Source organism: Entelurus aequoreus, linkage group LG02 (genome assembly GCF_033978785.1).
Source record: "Entelurus aequoreus isolate RoL-2023_Sb linkage group LG02, RoL_Eaeq_v1.1, whole genome shotgun sequence".
Classification (NCBI taxonomy): Eukaryota; Metazoa; Chordata; class Actinopteri; order Syngnathiformes; family Syngnathidae; genus Entelurus; species Entelurus aequoreus.
The window spans coordinates 30046808-30064490 of record NC_084732.1 but is presented as its reverse complement, the minus strand read 5'-3'; the positions used below and the strand labels follow the sequence as shown (position 1 = coordinate 30064490).

The following is a 17683-nucleotide window of genomic DNA, read 5'->3' as shown; positions in this document are numbered from 1 at the left end:
TTACAAGAAAAGCCTAACATTTTGCCAATTTTATGAAAAGAGTCGTAATTTTATTCGACAAAAGTCACAATTGTATAACAAAAATTAAAAAATGTTGCCAATATTGTTATAATGATCAGAATTTTACTTGGCAAAATGATGACAAAAGTTACAATTTTGAAATTTGAAATGTGGACTCGTCAGACCACAGAACACTTTTCCACTTTGTATCAGTCCATCTTAGATGAGCTCAGGCCCAGCGAAGCCGACGGCGTTTCTGGGTGTTGTTGATAAACGGTTTTCGCCTTGCATAGGAGAGTTTTAACTTGCACTTACAGATGTAGCGACCAACTGTAGTTACTGACAGTGGGTTTCTGAAGTATCCTCAGCCCATATGGTGATATCCTTTACACACTGATGTCACTTGTTGATGCAGTACAGCCTGAGGGATCAAAGGTCACGGGCTTAGCTGCTTACGTGCAGTGATTTCTCCAGATTCCCTGAACCCTTTGATGATATTACGGACCGTAGATGGTGAAATCCCTAAATTCCTTGCAATAGCTGGTTGAGAAAGGGTTTTTCTTAAACTGTTCAACAATTTGCTCACGCATTTGTTGACAAAGTGGTGACCCTCGCCCCTTCCTTGTTTGTGAATGACTGAGCATTTAATGGAATCTACTTTTATACCCAATCATGGCACCCACCTGTTCCCAATTTGCCTGTTCACCTGTGGGATGTTCCAAATAAGTGTTTGATGAGCATTTCTCAACTTTATCAGTATTTATTGCCACCTTTCCCAACTTCTTTGTCACGTGTTGCTGGCATCAAATTCTAAAGTTAATGATTATTTACACAAAAAAATTTTTTTTATGAGTTTGAACATCAAATATGTTGTCCTTGTAGCATATTCAACTGAATATGGGTTGAAAATGATTTGCAAATCATTATATTCCGTTTATATTTACATTCAACACAATTTCCCAAATCATATGAAAACGGGGTTTGTATATATATATATTGATTACATTTTTGGATTAAAAACATTACATTTTCCTTTTTATTGGCATTGTATTTGAAAGTCTTCTCAATTGCTTTACACATTTCTATCCTAAATATTGTAAAACTAGAGTTGGATTGGAATTGCTCGATTTTCTTTTATTAGATTAACTTTCAGTAATTCTTTTAAATAAAAATTTAAAAACACATTTTTAAAAAATTTATTTTTTAGGTTAACACTGTGTATTGAGTCGGAAGTGAGAAGCTAAGAGAAGCTATTGAAACCGGTTTTGAAAAGGTTTTATTTTGAATCTTCACCCCAAGAATCAGAATCGAATCGTGAGATCTCCAAAGATTCCCACCTCTATCATTTACTATTCATTACCAAACACTGTATTTTGCAAAAAACTAAATTAACTAAAACTAAACTACTGTTCAGTTTTCAATTACAGGGAATAATGCAATCAATTCTACAAAAGTGATTCTCAAACTGTACCACTAGTGGTGCGCGGGCTTCATTTAGTGGTGCGCAAAAAAAATCACTTGAAGTGTTTTTATTACCTATATTCAAACTGTGTGTAATGTTACAGTGGTCAAAAATATTAAACATACTTGTTAATTAAACCTCTACATTGTTCTTAATGAATACTTACACCTACAGCTTTGCAATATTTTAGTGTTGGTCTTCATTATGGTACTTGGAGAGCCAAGTGTTTCCTGAGTTGGTATTTAATTAAAAAAGTTTGAGAACCTCTGTACTACAAGATTTTCCTGAGAACAGTTATGTTTGTATAACTTATTGAAACAATGTCTCCCTTTAAAGACAAGTAAGAAGTTACTTACCCTCACTATTTTGAATCATGCTCCACAAATATGGAGGCCATGTTTCAATGAAATTGTTTTTTTGGAATAGACTTAATGACATGTGAGCGAACTGTGGTGCTGAATTTCCCCCAGGGATCAATAAAGTACTTTCTATTCTATTCTATACATTTTGTTTCCCAACTACCCCAACAAGGTGGGCACGTTGCAATCCAAGTGATGTATTTTATTCACAGAACACTTTAAACCGCATTAAAAGGAAAAACCTTTTACGGTCTTTGAATTGACAGATGTTTTCTATCAATTTTGGGTCGTTATTTTTAGTCTGAAATCATTTTTATTTCATCAGAAATACACATATGCCCAGCTGTATTAAACATTCACACATTGGAAATGAAAAAATATCTAAACTTCACTGAGAACTGAGGCGATGGAACCCATGAAAACTTCTGTCTTGCTGCCGCTGCAAAAAAAACGCAAACCTGGTCAACACAAAGAGCTGAAAATATAACAAATCTATTTGGCAAATAATTTTGACATGATTTGAAGCAAACGAAACAAACTGATATCAATGAAAGTGCTTTTTTCCCCATAAAATCTTAAATCAAATTCTAAAACAATGTGACGTACAGTATTTTTCAGTAATAGCCTTTTGAGTTCATTTTATGCTAAAAAGAAATAGCCATGAAAAAATCCATAAAGGATGGTAACCAGAGTCCATATTTAATAATATTCATATTTCATAAAATACTTCTTTTTAAAGACAAGGACTGGACAAGAAAAAAACATGGTTTACATCCACTTTAAAAAATGCTGTTTATGAACATTTCCCAAAATCTAGCCTTGCTCCCTCACAAAAATATTTGTAAAGCTCGGATTTACCCCCGACCCCACGCCAGTCTAACAAAAAATGGTAGAAAAAGAAAAAGCTAGATGATTTGGACAGGTTTTCTTGGTCACTCCCGGTGGACCAACACAAAGAGACCCAGCATGAAGAGAACGGCGTACTGCGGAGGGATGACAGTGAACACAACGATTAGAAGATGTTGCACACATAGAATAAGCCTCGGCAAACCTACTTTGAACTTGGGGTAATCGTTCATGAGGATGGTGACAATTCCGATGTACGGCACAAAACTAGAGGAGAAAAAAAACAAAAGACAACAGGACAATTTAGGACTCGATTCCAAAAATGGACCTGTGACTTGTACAGTTTAAAGTCAAAGAACAAAGGGAGAACACCACATCTTGAATATGTGATGTCAAGGAAATGTCAAGTGTTGGCTTCCCTTGATTTGCCTCTCCATGTGGGCGTTCCACCAAAATCCTGCCTTGTTCAATATAATTCAATGAGCATAAGGATAATAAAACCATAAACCCCAAATCTAGTCAAGTAGCCACATTGATGACCTTGAAGTGAAGTGCTTGCCTCTATAGAACATGTAGACAGTAGACTGGTACCTCAACTTACGAGTAACTTCAGATGCGGACGGTCTCTCAGCTATTGTCTATGCTTTAAGTTGCAAGCATACCTTGAGTTACCAGCATTTTCACGGTGGGTTGAAGTAACATTTGTAACAGCTATGGCTGTACGGTATACCCGTATTAATAAAGTACCGTGGTACTCGTGAATTAAAAACAATTACAATTCTGTCTTTGAAAAATACTGGTACTTTTTTTTTTTTTCATGAACAAGATGGCGTGTCGTGGTGACATTGTAACATGAGCCGGAGCGCATGTGAGTCAACACACACGCAGAGCACTTAGAAGGGGAAACAGTGTAGAGCAGGGGTGTCAAACTCATTTTAGCTCAAGGGCCACATGGAGGAAAATCAATTCCCGAGTGGGCTGGACTGGTTAAATTATGGCACGATAACTTAAAAATAAAAACAACTTCAGATTGTTTTTTCTTTGGCCAAAAATAGAACAAGCACATTATGAAAAAGTACATTACACAAATAATCTTCTTGACAAAACACTGCACGTTAGTAGAAAATTCTGTGGAAAAAAATGGTGCAGTTTATCTACAAAGCCATCAAACGTTAAGTCACAGCTTATCTGGGATGGAACAAAAAATAAATAAATAAAAAGTCTTCCAGGTATCAAATAACTCATATTCTCATTTAATCCTGTGCTAGCTCAACAACCCATAAGAAACGGAGGTAGAAATTATTCAAGAGGAATTAGTTACACTTTGCGCTCACTTTTCTTATTTTTGACTGAGATATTTTGGGGCAATAAGGGTGTCAAATAATGTGTGTGAAGCAGAAGACGTAAAAAACGGCAGGTTTTGCGTTTTATTTGGGTCGAGGGGGAGGAGCCGCAGCCACACTTTACTGTGTACCTCTTCTCTAGCTTGGCCCAACTGTTTGCTTGCCAAACCGAATTGCTATTGCAACATCTAGTGGACACATTTAGAAAAGCTGTTCCTTTCACAAAAACATTCCAGTTGTTTTTTACTTAGCAAACACATCTCGCGGGCGGGACAAAACCTGTTCTCGTGCCGGATTCCGTACGTTTGGCACCCCTTGCATAGAGACAATAGAGGTAGAGTGGACATATTTTTGTTTAAAAACTAATTGTAAAGTTAAAGCCATTAACACTGAAGTGCCACTCTGCATGCGGTGCTTTAAACACAACTAGCTAGCGGCTAATGTCCCTCCACAGTGTTTAGCTACTTCCAAATCACTAATCATCGCTTCCATGGCGACAAATAAACAGTTTCTTACAAGTATCCTTCCTGCAAGACGAGGAATAGCTAAACATGCTTCACTACACACTGTAGGAGGATATAATAGCTAACCGCTAACAGCAAGATAGCGCTCCTAAATGTAAACAAAGAGAAGTATTGACTGTCACGATACTAAGTACAAGAGCTGTATATAGTCAATATTACAATGATTACATGGATATATTTTATCATCACAAAATCTTTGGTCACTTTTGCTTTTGTTTATAAACTCAGGAAATACATCACTGGACACAGAAGAACTTTAAGTATGACCAATGTATGATCCTGTAACTACTTGGAATTGGATATATCCAAACAACAGATTAATAAGTTATTATTACATTTCAACTTAAGTGCAGCCAGAACCTATTGATACAAAGTAACCAGCTATTAACAGTAAAGATTAATATTCCATCCATCCATTTTCTACCGCTTGTCCCTCATAATTTTGACAAAATAATACAATTGGAAATGACTCAATATGCTACTGCGTACATCAGCAGCCGAGTTACAATCCTTTGTAACCAGTTTGCGTACTTACTACAAAAATATATGTCTTGTATGTTCACTATGTAATTCAATGCCAGAATTGTTCTTTGATTGCAATAAGAAACCTATGTTTAATGTATCGTAAGATTTTCTGTTAAAATAAAGCAAATAATGACATTTTTAGTGGTGCCCTTTATCTTGAAAAGTTTCAAATTCCATTTTGGTACCATATCGGGGACAACACAAGTAACAATGTTGTGCAGTTTGTGCAATAATTTTAGACGTTGCTCAACTGGCCATATTCATTAGTAGAGTTAATGGGGAGTTCCCTAAGTTGGTGCCTATGATGAACACAACTAAAGACATTTAATGCACATGTGTTAGTTTGGCCCACTTGACATCTAATTCATCTGCATGTGGCGCCTGTACTGAAATGACGGACACCCTTCCACTTGAACACTTTTTTTAATCATCAGAGTTCATCCCTTTTCACGACAAAATCTGGGACACACTGTCACCGTTAAGACTACTTGACTTGAATAAGAACTGCCGTATTTACTCAAAAAGTGGTCATTCTTCTAATAGACGCCATGTCCCGGATGCGTCATCCACTTAAGACAAATAAGAACCTCCCTCAAACAGACGCCTTCTTTTCATATGAGTAATAAGTATTAAACTATAGTTACATGACCTCAGGCCATTGACTCTTTTGCACACACACAAAAGTGTGTAGGCTGATGCACACATCTATTGCTTGACCAAATGAAACCACACACTTTGGTAAATAACCATCCATTTTCTACCGCTTGTCCCTCTTGGGGTGGAGGGGGGGCTGGAGCCTCCCAGTTGCACTCGAGTGAAAGGCAGGGTACACCCTGGACAAGTCGTCACCTGATCGCGGAGCCAACACAGATAGACTCACATTCACACACTTAATGTTCTGTTGATAAACACAATGACAATGTTGCGTATTTCTTACGATAAAACAAACACTCCCATTTATTCGCTTGCACACAAAACGCTGAAGCTGAGGTTTTTGAAAATACACAGCTGGTTTTAAAAGTATATATTTTTATAGATTAAATAATATTTTCTGGTGAAGAAGCCAAAAAACAGAAAAGTATGCTTTTTTTAAAAAAAATATCCATATTAGTGAAGACATGGCCTAATTAAACACCTCCGACACAATAAGTGGAAATATACTTCTGTATAAAACTATAAACTACGAGTACAAAACACCTTTAAATAGTGTCAATAATTATTGTTCACATACCCCCGAGCTCGTCCCACCACGTCCTTTTTCTCCAGCCAGTGTTGTCCTGGATTGTATAGACCTCTGTCGTCCACAGCATTATTGTCCCCCTTGGTCAAAAACTTAATGTCGCCATTTTCCCTGGAAAAAAAGCAAATGCATGATTTTGGGGACACAGAATTTCATTACATGAGAGACATCCTTAAATGTAACACAGTACTGACTTTTCATGAATTTTAAGTACTCTGTGCACTATGGGGATCTCTCTGCCTTCTATCCTGAAGACGACGATCTCTCCAACTCTGATTGGGTCCTCAACCCGGTTGGTCAGGAAGAGGAGGTCTCCTCTGTGGAAAGCTGGTTCCATACTGCCACTGGAATCAACAGGGGAATCAAAGTGTTAGTTTTAAATAATTGTTTGCAGGTAGGAGTTAATACTGTAAATTCCGGGGTATTCAACTACATTGTTTTGGGGGCCACATTTCCAGAAAGCTTAGGACTCTGGGGCCCGGACTTCTCCCTTCACTGTTAGTCTTGGAACCAGTGTCCTCTACAGTAAACATTTGATTTTGGACTATTTATGGTGTTAGAATTAGAGGAGCGTTGTACTGTTTCAAAGGACCTTCTGCAAATGTGCATCTCTCACAAGTTTTTTGTACTGAACTCCCTGAACACCATTTGAACAGCCCAAATGATGAAAAAGAGAGGACCTGAAATAAAACCTTGACAAACACCACTAGTATAACTAAAGCAGTTGAATACATGATTACTGACTGCATCTGAAGTAAAGAAAGTACAGCGACAAATGTGTGCCTTGAAGAATGCCTCAATAGTAATCACAAGTTTGGACCCCCAGTGTATATTTGCTAGCAAGGTTAAAATGTCAATGCAAGAATCTGTGTTTACAGCTGCCCATGTTCCTCTATACAACAGGATAACTTTAGTGTTTTAGGAATTTGTTGCAAAAATGTTTGTCTCCCAAGTTTTGAACTGAACTCGGTATGGTACGGTGGTACGGTGTCATTACTGGGCCTGCGGGCCGCCAGTTGAAGAAACTTGCTGTAAATTCTCTTACAGCTGGTGCTTTTATTTTTTTAACGGAAACTGCAGAGAGGACGGCTAGTAATTGGAAGCTGGTGATAATTGTAGTTGGGCTAATGATGGTTTGTTTATTTTCGTGCTGTGTGACATGACCGTCTAGTTCTGTGTCGCCTTGGAAACACTCGAGACGAAACTATTTGCTTTGCAGAACGGACACTTTAACTTTGCCAAAGAGGTTATGTTTCTGCCACCCACACAGCAGAAGACTCCTATACGGATCCGCCTTCAAGTCGCCCAACCTGCGTTACTGTCACATTCGTTTTGGCTCCGCCTAGAGGATACAGCTCCGCCTCTAAAAATTGTACGGTCAGACAGCTGATCCTGAGCGGACTCGTGTCTGATTCACATACGCGGACGCGACAAACTAAACCGGCGCGCGCCGCCTACGCGCGCTGAGCCGACCAATGTCTGCACCCGCAGACGTGGACGCGCCTACTAGCGTGTACGCGCATGAGCCAAGATCATCATTTCTGGACTTTCTTTGCTGGAACACGAACGTAAGTATAGATTTATTGATTTATTGCTACATTCGCAGTAAAGATCGGCCTTTGTGTTTCCATCATCATTTATGTATGATTGTAATGACCTTGTTTGATATTAGGACTAGCAGTAAAACTTTATATTCTGTAAAAAAAGGCTATTTCCAGCACCGCCTCCCAGAATGCTTTGCATGGGGACGTGCGTCTGACGTCACGTATCCAGAAAATTCGAAATGGCTGCACGCGGGAGGTGAGGCCCGAGCGAAGAAAAGTGGAAAAGAGTGTTATTTGTCAAAAAACCCACACAACGACGGTCATTTTTTCGCCGTGCTATTGTAAAATTGTCTTTTATCTGTGTTTTGTGTTCCAGAATTTGAAAGTTTCCCGCGTGAAGCCGGTGAGTATGAACGTTTCAAAAGTTCAATACAGTTAACTTAGGCCATCTTTTGTTAGAGGCTGTGAATGTGTGTAGGTTACATGCTACGATATTCCACATATTTCCAACTGGTTGAAACGAAAGCGTATTACTTTATTGTCATTGTTGTTTAGGCCCAGGTCGCTAACGTTACTTCGTTAGTCAACAACGTAACGTTAACGGAGTGGAAACAGCCGTTCTTTGCTATTAATATGAGTGTGTATTATTTCTTTCTTTGTTCTTTAGTGGAGCTCGAGATCCTGTTTACTGTGGACTAGCTGTGTGTGACGCACTGTTGTTTTTGTTTCCATTTAAAAAAAAAAAGGTATGTCTATTATGTGTTTTTTGGCATAGTTAATTGTAGAAAAAATATATAAAATGAGATGATGTGAGTGGGAAAAATTGCTGCACATATTAAGGATACTTTTTGTTGATCTATATTTTTGTTATTTGCTGATGTATATATTTTATATACTGTTTTTTATTTAATTAATTTATTAGAGACTATGTTATGCTTTATTTACCTTTTTTATTATTATTATTTTATTTACTATTATTATTATTATTTCCACATATAAGCATAAATAATTGATCATATTAGTACATTGTTTGATTGCTTTGCTTAATCCATTCCATAATTTAATTCCACATACTGATATACTGAAGGTCTTAAGTGTTGTACGTGCGTACGAATGTTTTAAATTACATTTCTCTCTAAGATTATTTTTCTCCTCTTTTTTTGAGAAGAATTGTTGTATATTCTTGGGTAGCAGGTTATAGTTTGCTTTGTTTATCATTTTAGCTGTTTGCAAATTCACTATGTCGTGGAATTTCAGTATCTTTGATTCAATAAATAAAGGATTTGTGTGTTGTCTATATCCAACATTATATATTATTCTAACTGATCTTTTTTGTAACACCGTTAATGAATGAAGTGTACTTTTGTAATTATTTCCCCATATTTCTACACAATAACTCAGATATGTAACACTAGTGAACAGTAGAGAATATGAAGTGATTTTTTGTCTAGAACATGTTTTGCTTTATTCATTATTGACGTGTTTCTTGCTACTTTATGTTGTATATTTTTTACTTGAGATTTCCAGTTCAATTTATCATCAATCATTATACCTAGAAATTTGGTTTCATATACTCTTTCAATTTCTATTCCGTCTATTTGTATTTGTGTTTGACTTTCTCTTCTACTGTTACCAAATAGCATTATTTTAGTTTTACTGAGATTCAAAGATAGTCTGTTTTTGTCAAACCATCTTTTTAATTTGTTAATTTCTTCTGTTATTATTTGTATTATCTTCTGTGTGTTCTCTCCTGAACAAAACGCTGTTGTATCATCCGCAAATAATACTAACTATAAATCTTTTGTAACTTTACAAATGTCATTTATCTAGACATTGAATAATTTAGGTCCTATATTGATCCCTGAGGTACACCACAGGATATATTTAGCGTTGTAGACGAAACCACCACATTAATATTAAAGATATGGTTAACATTCTTAGTGCTAAAGATATTCCCCTCTCCTTGTATCCCTTCTCCCAGCTCCACCGTCTCGCCGAGTGCCAGCAAGAGTCATGAGTACTTGTCAACTCGACTCCTCAACTGGAGATAACTTTCTAGGTAAAGACTGATCTCCAAAATAATATCACAGCATCCAGTAACCATGGTTAACAGATCACAACCATTTAATACCAATTTATCTCCCTTAGCCCCTCACCATGGGGAAGGATGTATTCATATGCCTTCACCAGCACCTGCATTAAACATGCAGAGAGTTACACAAGGTAGGGACTGATCTCTGTATACACTACACCCATAATTTCAAACTCTACTTTACGATTGAGCTGAAGTTCTGACTATTATGACCTGTACTTTTACCTTTCTTATAGTTCTTACCACCTTGGGGCACCATTCAGGTAAAATCTCAGCTCATCTTACTTGCTTATTTGTATACAATAACACCTGTGCATGCTTTTGTCCACGTTGTTCCTTTGACGATGAATAAATACCCCTTTTCTTTCTTTCTACATTAAGGGTGCCTTTTCATCTGATTAAATTTATAATGAACAGGGACATTGCGGTTGTCCCAAGTGGATCGTATGATGATAGGATGGTTTTCTGGCCCAGCTATAAAAACACAGACAGAATTGAGAGGGCCACTTTAAATGAGGAGCAGCATGTGCCAAACTGGCCAAGATTTGACGTTTCTGTTGTCCGAACTTGTGGTATGCAAATTCATAATCTTCTTGTTTGAAAATAACGTCATAGTTGCTTCTCTTTATGCTTGGAATAACCTATTGTGTCTATGTTCTGACCAGGTCTCTTGTAAGAGAGAGACCTGATTTATCATTATCAATAATAATAATAATATTCTGTTCAGCTCTACAGCTAATTTGAAACTCATGTTCATTTTAACATATTCAATTTTAGACAACTACAAAGACGCATTAAAAATAATGCAACAACATGGAAAGGGCTGCGACACCTCAGACCTGCAATCTGAGGCAGAGAACGAGGAGCTGCCAGAAAAAAGGAACAGGAAGCCAGTGTAAGTGTGTTCCGTCTTGTTTTTGTCATGTTTCTACAGTAATAGGAAGGTTATTTCCGGTAGCATTCAAAAATAGACCAGAGATGTTTGTACTATATGTATATTTGGCAATTTTGGTATTACAATAATCCTAATGATATGGTTACCCAACAGCCATCGTCTCGGGGACTCAGATGATAGCGAAAAAGACCCGGGAAATAGTGACCTCGCATCTCTGGGGTTGGCAAGCCAATTGCACAGGCAGAGTAAGGAATAATCTCTTAACATCGAAAAAACGAAACCACCACATTAATATTAAAGATATGGTTAACATTCTGAGTGCTAAAGATATTCCCCTCTCCTTGTATCCCTTCTCCCAGCTCCACCGTCTCGCCGAGTGCCAGCAAGAGTCATGAGTACTTGTCAACTCGACTCCTCAACTGGAGATAATTTTCTAGGTAAAGACTGAACTCTGAAATAATATCTCAGCATCCAGTAACCATGGTTAACAGATCACAATCATTTAATACCAATTTATCTCCCTTAGCACCTCACCATGGGGAAGGACGCATTCATATGCCTTCACCAGCACCTGCATTAAACATGCAGAGAGTTACACAAGGTAGGGACTGATCTCTGAAATATTAGTGTATAGATAGGCCCCTTGGGTATTACCAGTCATGGTTAACTGATGGCTCTCTCACAATGCCCACCTCACTAGGAACGGCAGTCCCTCCTCGACTCCCTCCACCCCCCTCATCAGCAGCCCTCAACATGTGGCAGACAGAGGAGCCTGGATCCAGCCTGGCCTACAGGCCAACATGGCGAGGGGGAAGAATGGCCGACAACATTTCCTGCTCTGGTGAGCAATAACTGACAAATACCGGATGGTCATTCTGTGCCACAAATTTTGGAAAAAATTCAAATTCACAAGCAATCACATATTTTCTTCAAACTTTGTCAATAACTTTTGTCATTAACTAAGGTCAATAGCTAATGTCAGGATTATGAGTAATGAGGATAAACACTGAAACATGTTTATTTTATACTGCTGTTTGTCAACAGCGCCTGAGGTAATCCACATCCTTAGCCTGCTGGAACATATGAAGCACAACCAAGACCAGCTGATTGTGAAGGTAAACTTCTTAAGCCTTGAATAGGTAAATAATTCATAATGACATTGATTTTGATTCATTATTATTTTTTAAAGAAAGAAACAGCCTACGTGGCAGCTTTGTGTGATTAGAGTAAACATTGCTACATTTTCTTGTTGCATTTCACCTGTTTGCTTTTTAAATACCACTTTTAATGTTTTTTATTTATTTCGATCGTATTTTTTTAAAATGTGCCCTGGGGCCGTTAAAAAATGACCTGCAGGCCGCAAATGGCCCCCGGGCCGCACTTTGGACACCCCTGGCCTACACGAATACAAACATAGAATGATAGTACAAATATAATAAGAAAACAATGTCAACCTCCCAAAGTTGGGTTATGGATATTTATTTATGCCCCCCACCCCCAACCCCCCGCCGCCGTCATCCAACAGAGCCAAACAAGTACTCTGATCAAGGAACCAAATAACGATATTGTTTAAACATTTTGGATGTCTTGCACACCTATACCCTGATCACAAATTCATAGTTTACGCACCTTATTTTAACCACCTCCAGTAACTTTAAGTCATGTTTTTCTTTCAAATGTAATCTCCTTAATACCTATCACATATTTTGTATTGTGTAAGCATACTTGGCTTTGGATGCTACATACCATAAACATAAACGTATCTGTCTTGTAATCTTGTTTGATTACAGGTGCTGTGAGTAAAAATGTGTTGACAAGGTCAGCCACGGACGATGAGGTCACCAAACACGCCATCAGGTGGTTCAACTTGGCGGGGGATCGGGCAACGAGGAGACGAGTCCCGCTTCCACCTCCTCAGGAGGAATAGAGATGTATATGTATAAATAAACAACCTTTTATTGGACTTCTTGTCATTCACCAGTTATTCATTTTCTGATATATTAGCTGTGCATGGAGCAGCGTTTCCTTAAAGTTGTAGCCTAATAGATTAAATACGTATATTTACTTTTTATATATATATTTATATATTATATATTTACTTTATAGAGTGAATTGACCATTTTCTGTTTCTGCCTATTGACAGTATTGTTAGTTTAAAAATACAAGGCAATGCATATGTAAGCCTATATTGCTGTAGTAGGGCTTAGTGAATTTTTTAGTTTCCTATTTTATCCTACAGCAAGAACAAAAGGGATTTTGAAAATAAGATAAAGGGGTCCAAAACGGCCAGATGAGCCAGGGTTTTTATGAGTCCGTTGCTGGTCCGCGGCGGGAGGTTAGGCTTTGATCATGGGTGCGGAGCGGATTCAGCGCGCCGCCACGGCGGCGGGTCGCGGATCCGACGCCGTGGCGGATACGTTCCTGAGAGCAAGTGGACGCCGATGTGGGTCCGTTTCGCGGTTCCGTTCCGGAAAGCACGATACCTCCGCGGGGGATCCGCCGCGGAGTGTTTTTGCTGTGTGGGCAGGGTTTGTCTGTTTGTTAGCAACGTAAGTCAAATAGTTGTGGAAAGATTTTGATTACATTTTTCAGGAAATGTCACCAAAAACAATTCCTCTTATTGAATGCGAATGCACTTCACTTCCTGCTTACGTCATTACACGCCCCTACCTTGGAGAATTCTGGGAGATGTAGTTTATTTTCAGACATGGACAACGCGAAAGCGCCGGAAAACAACTACACACCAAGTTTTTGTTTAATACCGCCAGGCGTCCCGGTATTATTGTGAAGACTTTGAAACCGAAATAATGCGGTATCTACAATACCGTTACACACCTAAGATATATATATATTAGGGGTGTAACGGTACGTGTATTTGTATTGAACCGTTTCGGTACGGGGGTTTCGGTTGGGTTCGGAGGTGTACTGAACAAGTACACATGCTAGAAGCGACCGGGCTAGGACAACATGGAAAAGCCAGAGCTGGAAGACCCTCCTGCCTCGTTTGGTTCCCGTTTGGGAACACTTTGGCTGCGCGATACAACAATGGAGGACGGAGGTTTGCCGACATTGTTCAGCAGCTGCTTCTGACAACACGTCAAACATGTGTTGCACCTTTCCTGCTTCCCGCTCCCAGACCGTAGTCGAGGAGCACAGGGGAGACACTCCTCCAGGGCCGATGTATTCTCGGGGGCAACACCCTTCACTCTACCCGGCAGTGGGTCTCCACAGCTCCGGACTCCAGGGTAAATGACGAGTCCGGCGATTAGTTGCAAATCGTGGCTTTATTGAGGTTTGCACACAGCCAATCAAACAAAACACTAGCCACTCCCCGCACTCACGCTACCGCTCCCTCACCTCGCTCGCGCACACACTCACCTCACATGCTGTCACATATTAAAGGGCCACACACACACATACGCTACTCTCATTACACATGCTAACCCATTTGTAGAGTCACCACGGCATTCAAGCAGCCTCTCCTCGGCGAGTCAGGTAGGGCTAAAGCAATAACAAATGTTTTTATAGCAGCAGATATAAGTCCATTTTGCAATAAAAATTTGATTTTGACCCACTTCTATGGTGGAAGAACAATGAGCCCATATATCCTCTTACTGCCAAGTTAGCCAGGCTTGGGGGGGGGAAGAAAAGTTAATCTGAGGCTGAGTTGACTTGAAACTGTTTAACGTTGCACTTTTTATATGTAGAAGAAAAGTTTTGTCATTTTATTTAATCTGAGCAACAACTTGAGGCAGTTTAATGTTGATTAACGTGGACCCCGACTTAAACAAGTTGAAAAACTTATTGGGATGTTACCATTTAGTGGTCAATTGTACTGAATATGTACTGTACTGTGCAATCTACTAATAAAAGTCTCAATAAATCAATCAAAAAAAGCACTTTATATGTGGAAAGGTTTTGTTAAGAAACCATTCTGAGCCTTATCTTATTTATTCTGTTTTTGTTTACTTTGCAGCCAGTTCAGTTTTAGTTTAGTTTTGCATAGCCATCCCTAAGCTTCAATGCCTTTTGTTTATTTTTGGTTTAAGCATTATATACCGTATTTTTCGGAGTATAAATCGTATAGTATAAGTATAAGTGGTACCGGCCGAAAATGCAAAATAAAGAAGGAAAAAAACATATAAGTCGCACTGGAGTATAAGTCGCATTTTTGGGGGGAAATTTATTTGATAAAACCCAACACTGAGAATAGACATTTGAAAGGCAATTTAAAATAAATAAAGAATAGTGAACAACAGGCTGAATAAGTGTACGTTATATGACACATAAATAACCAACTGAGAACGTGCCTGGTATGTTAACGTAACATATTATGGTAAGAGTCATTCAAATAACTATAACATATAGACCATGCTATACAATCTGTCACTCCTAATCGCTAAATCCGATGAAATCTTATACGTCTAGTCTCTTACGTGAATGAGCTAAATAATATTATTTGATATTTTACGGTAATGTGTTAATCATTTCATTCATAAGTCGCTCCTGAGTATAAGTCGCACCCCTGGCCAAACTATGAAAAAAACTGCGACTTATAGTCCGAAAAATACGGTACCTTTTTATGTTCGAAATAAACTCAAACTCAAACCTGCCTCCCACTGTCGTCTGCATATTGCGATCACGACAACAAACCATGTTCCCGACATCTACAAAGCAATTAGCTACCTTCTGCCACCTACTGATATGGAGAGGTATTACACAGTTAGTCTCCCGAGCTCTAACCAGCACAGACACTCAACAACGGCACATTTGCGGATTATAATTATAAAAAATATTTTTTAACCCATCCATCCATTTTCTACCGCTTGTCCCGTTCGGAGTCGCGGGGCTGCTGGAGCCTATCTCAGCTACAATCGGGCGGAAGGCGGGGTACACCCTGGACAAGTCGCCACCTCATTGCAGGGCCAACACAGATAGACAACATTCACACTCACATTCACACACCAGGGCCAATTTAGTGTTGCCAACCTATCCCCAGGTGCATGTTTTTGGAGATTTTTTAACCCAATTAGGTGAAATTACATAATCTCCCACGGCACACCAGACTGTATTTCCCGGTACACTAGTGTACATTGTGTCAAGTTTGCAGAACTCACCTGAGTACGACAACAATAGGACTCTCACTGCCGGTGACAACCATGAGTCCTTTCCATATCATCAAAGCAGAGGAAACTATCATACCAAAGTTGAGCACTTGGTAATAGAGCTGCAATAAAGATAGAAGCAACATATATGTTAGTATACAACTGGTTACTGATACGTGGTGTTTAAGCAGCTGAGCATGGTTTAAGATACATAGTCCTAAGTGGGCTGAACTTTAGCTAACAATGCCATGGGAAATGGCTTGCTAGCTGTTGCCCAAACCTGCTTTTCAAGCTTAAATTGACTTGCACGACCAAGCAGCTATTGCATGTTGAAAAGTTGCAGACGTGTAGCTTCAAATGTGGCAAGCAAGTGACAAAAAGAGCGCCGACGTGAGTGTAGTTTGTTTTATAAAAAGGCGCTCGAAGGCTAGTGACCGTTAGCTAAGAAGGTGGTCTCTTCCCATACAATAGTCATCACAACCATGACGAGTTTGTACCAACCTGCCGCTTGTTCATGCGACGGACATCGTCGAGAAAATCAAACGATAACATTGCGGTAAATAATAAAGGGTTCTCTTTTTAATAAGGACCTAATTTACATGAAAACGTGTTTGTGCGGCGAGCATATGGATGCAACGTCAAGCAGGAGACGCGCACATCCTCGATTTCCGGGTCTGCTCGACCGGAAGTCCCGCCTACTTGCACGCGCTGTGTTGAGTTGTCACTTTACGATACGAGAGAATGGTCACATACGTCAAAAATTATGATTTGGTGCTTTTTTGTGTCCTAGAAATCGTAAATGTATTTTTATAAATACTTATTGGTGGATTCTTCTACAAGTAGATCGATTATAGCACTTCCAAGTTAACGCCTTTAAATAAAAGTCTACTTGCATGGGTTGCTTTCAATATTTACAGGCTGATTTTTTAACGGCCTGTTAAAGTACTATTACAACAAAAAAACATCAAAAAGTGGAATAAAATAGCAAACAGCTGAAATGTAACGAGAAAAAGTGGCAATATTGACTCTAATATCACAAAAGTGTATTATATGTGGTTGTTTTTCTTTGAAACTGTCATTGCTCAAAAAGTAATAATGAATCAAAATCAATGTTGTTAGGAATTATTGACCTATTGAAGGCTCCAATTATTTCCAATGAAATATTCCACACAATAATTTTAGGAAAAAAAATGTTGCATATTTTGTGTTTGCCATTAAAGGCCCAAAAAGGGCACAAAACAAACAAACAAAAATAAATAAATAAACTTGACGGATAGATCTTAAGTTCATCTCAAGATTTATGCCTTGAAAATAAAAAAAATAAAAACTTTTTCGCAACACTATTATGAGTAGAACACTATTTGGATCCCTAGGAATTTTAGTGGGATTTGCCAAATTATAATTGCTTAAAAAACAATAATGAATTAAAATCAATGTTGTTATGAACTATTGACCTATTTAAGGCTCCAACTATCAACTATCCCACTTTGATATTTTTTAACGGCCTGTTAAAGTACTATTACAAAAAAAACCACATCAAAAAGTGGAATAAAATAGCAAACAGCTGAAATGTAACGAGAAAAAGTTGCAAGGCTGACTGTAATATCACAAAGGTGTATTATATGATGTTGTTTTTCTTTGAAACTGTCGTTGCTCAAAAAATAATAATGAATCAAAATCAATGTTGTTGGGAATTATTGACCTATTGAAGGCTCCAATTATTTCCAATGAAATATTCCACACAATAA

At 38.4% G+C, this 17683-nt stretch overlaps 1 protein-coding gene across 1 annotated transcript; it reads right to left on the bottom strand.

Moving 5' to 3' along the window:
- Positions 1–2008: 2008 nt before the first annotated feature.
- sec11a (SEC11 homolog A, signal peptidase complex subunit) lies at positions 2009–16636 on the bottom strand. The gene is made up of 6 exons (XM_062067182.1): positions 16437–16636; positions 15948–16057; positions 6494–6643; positions 6291–6410; positions 2877–2934; positions 2009–2804 (listed from the first exon to the last, which is right to left on the bottom strand). Exons 1-6 carry the CDS (start codon positions 16485–16487, stop codon positions 2754–2756), a joined length of 540 nt encoding a protein of 179 aa, XP_061923166.1. The 5' UTR covers positions 16488–16636; the 3' UTR covers positions 2009–2753.
- Positions 16637–17683: the final 1047 nt, after the last annotated feature.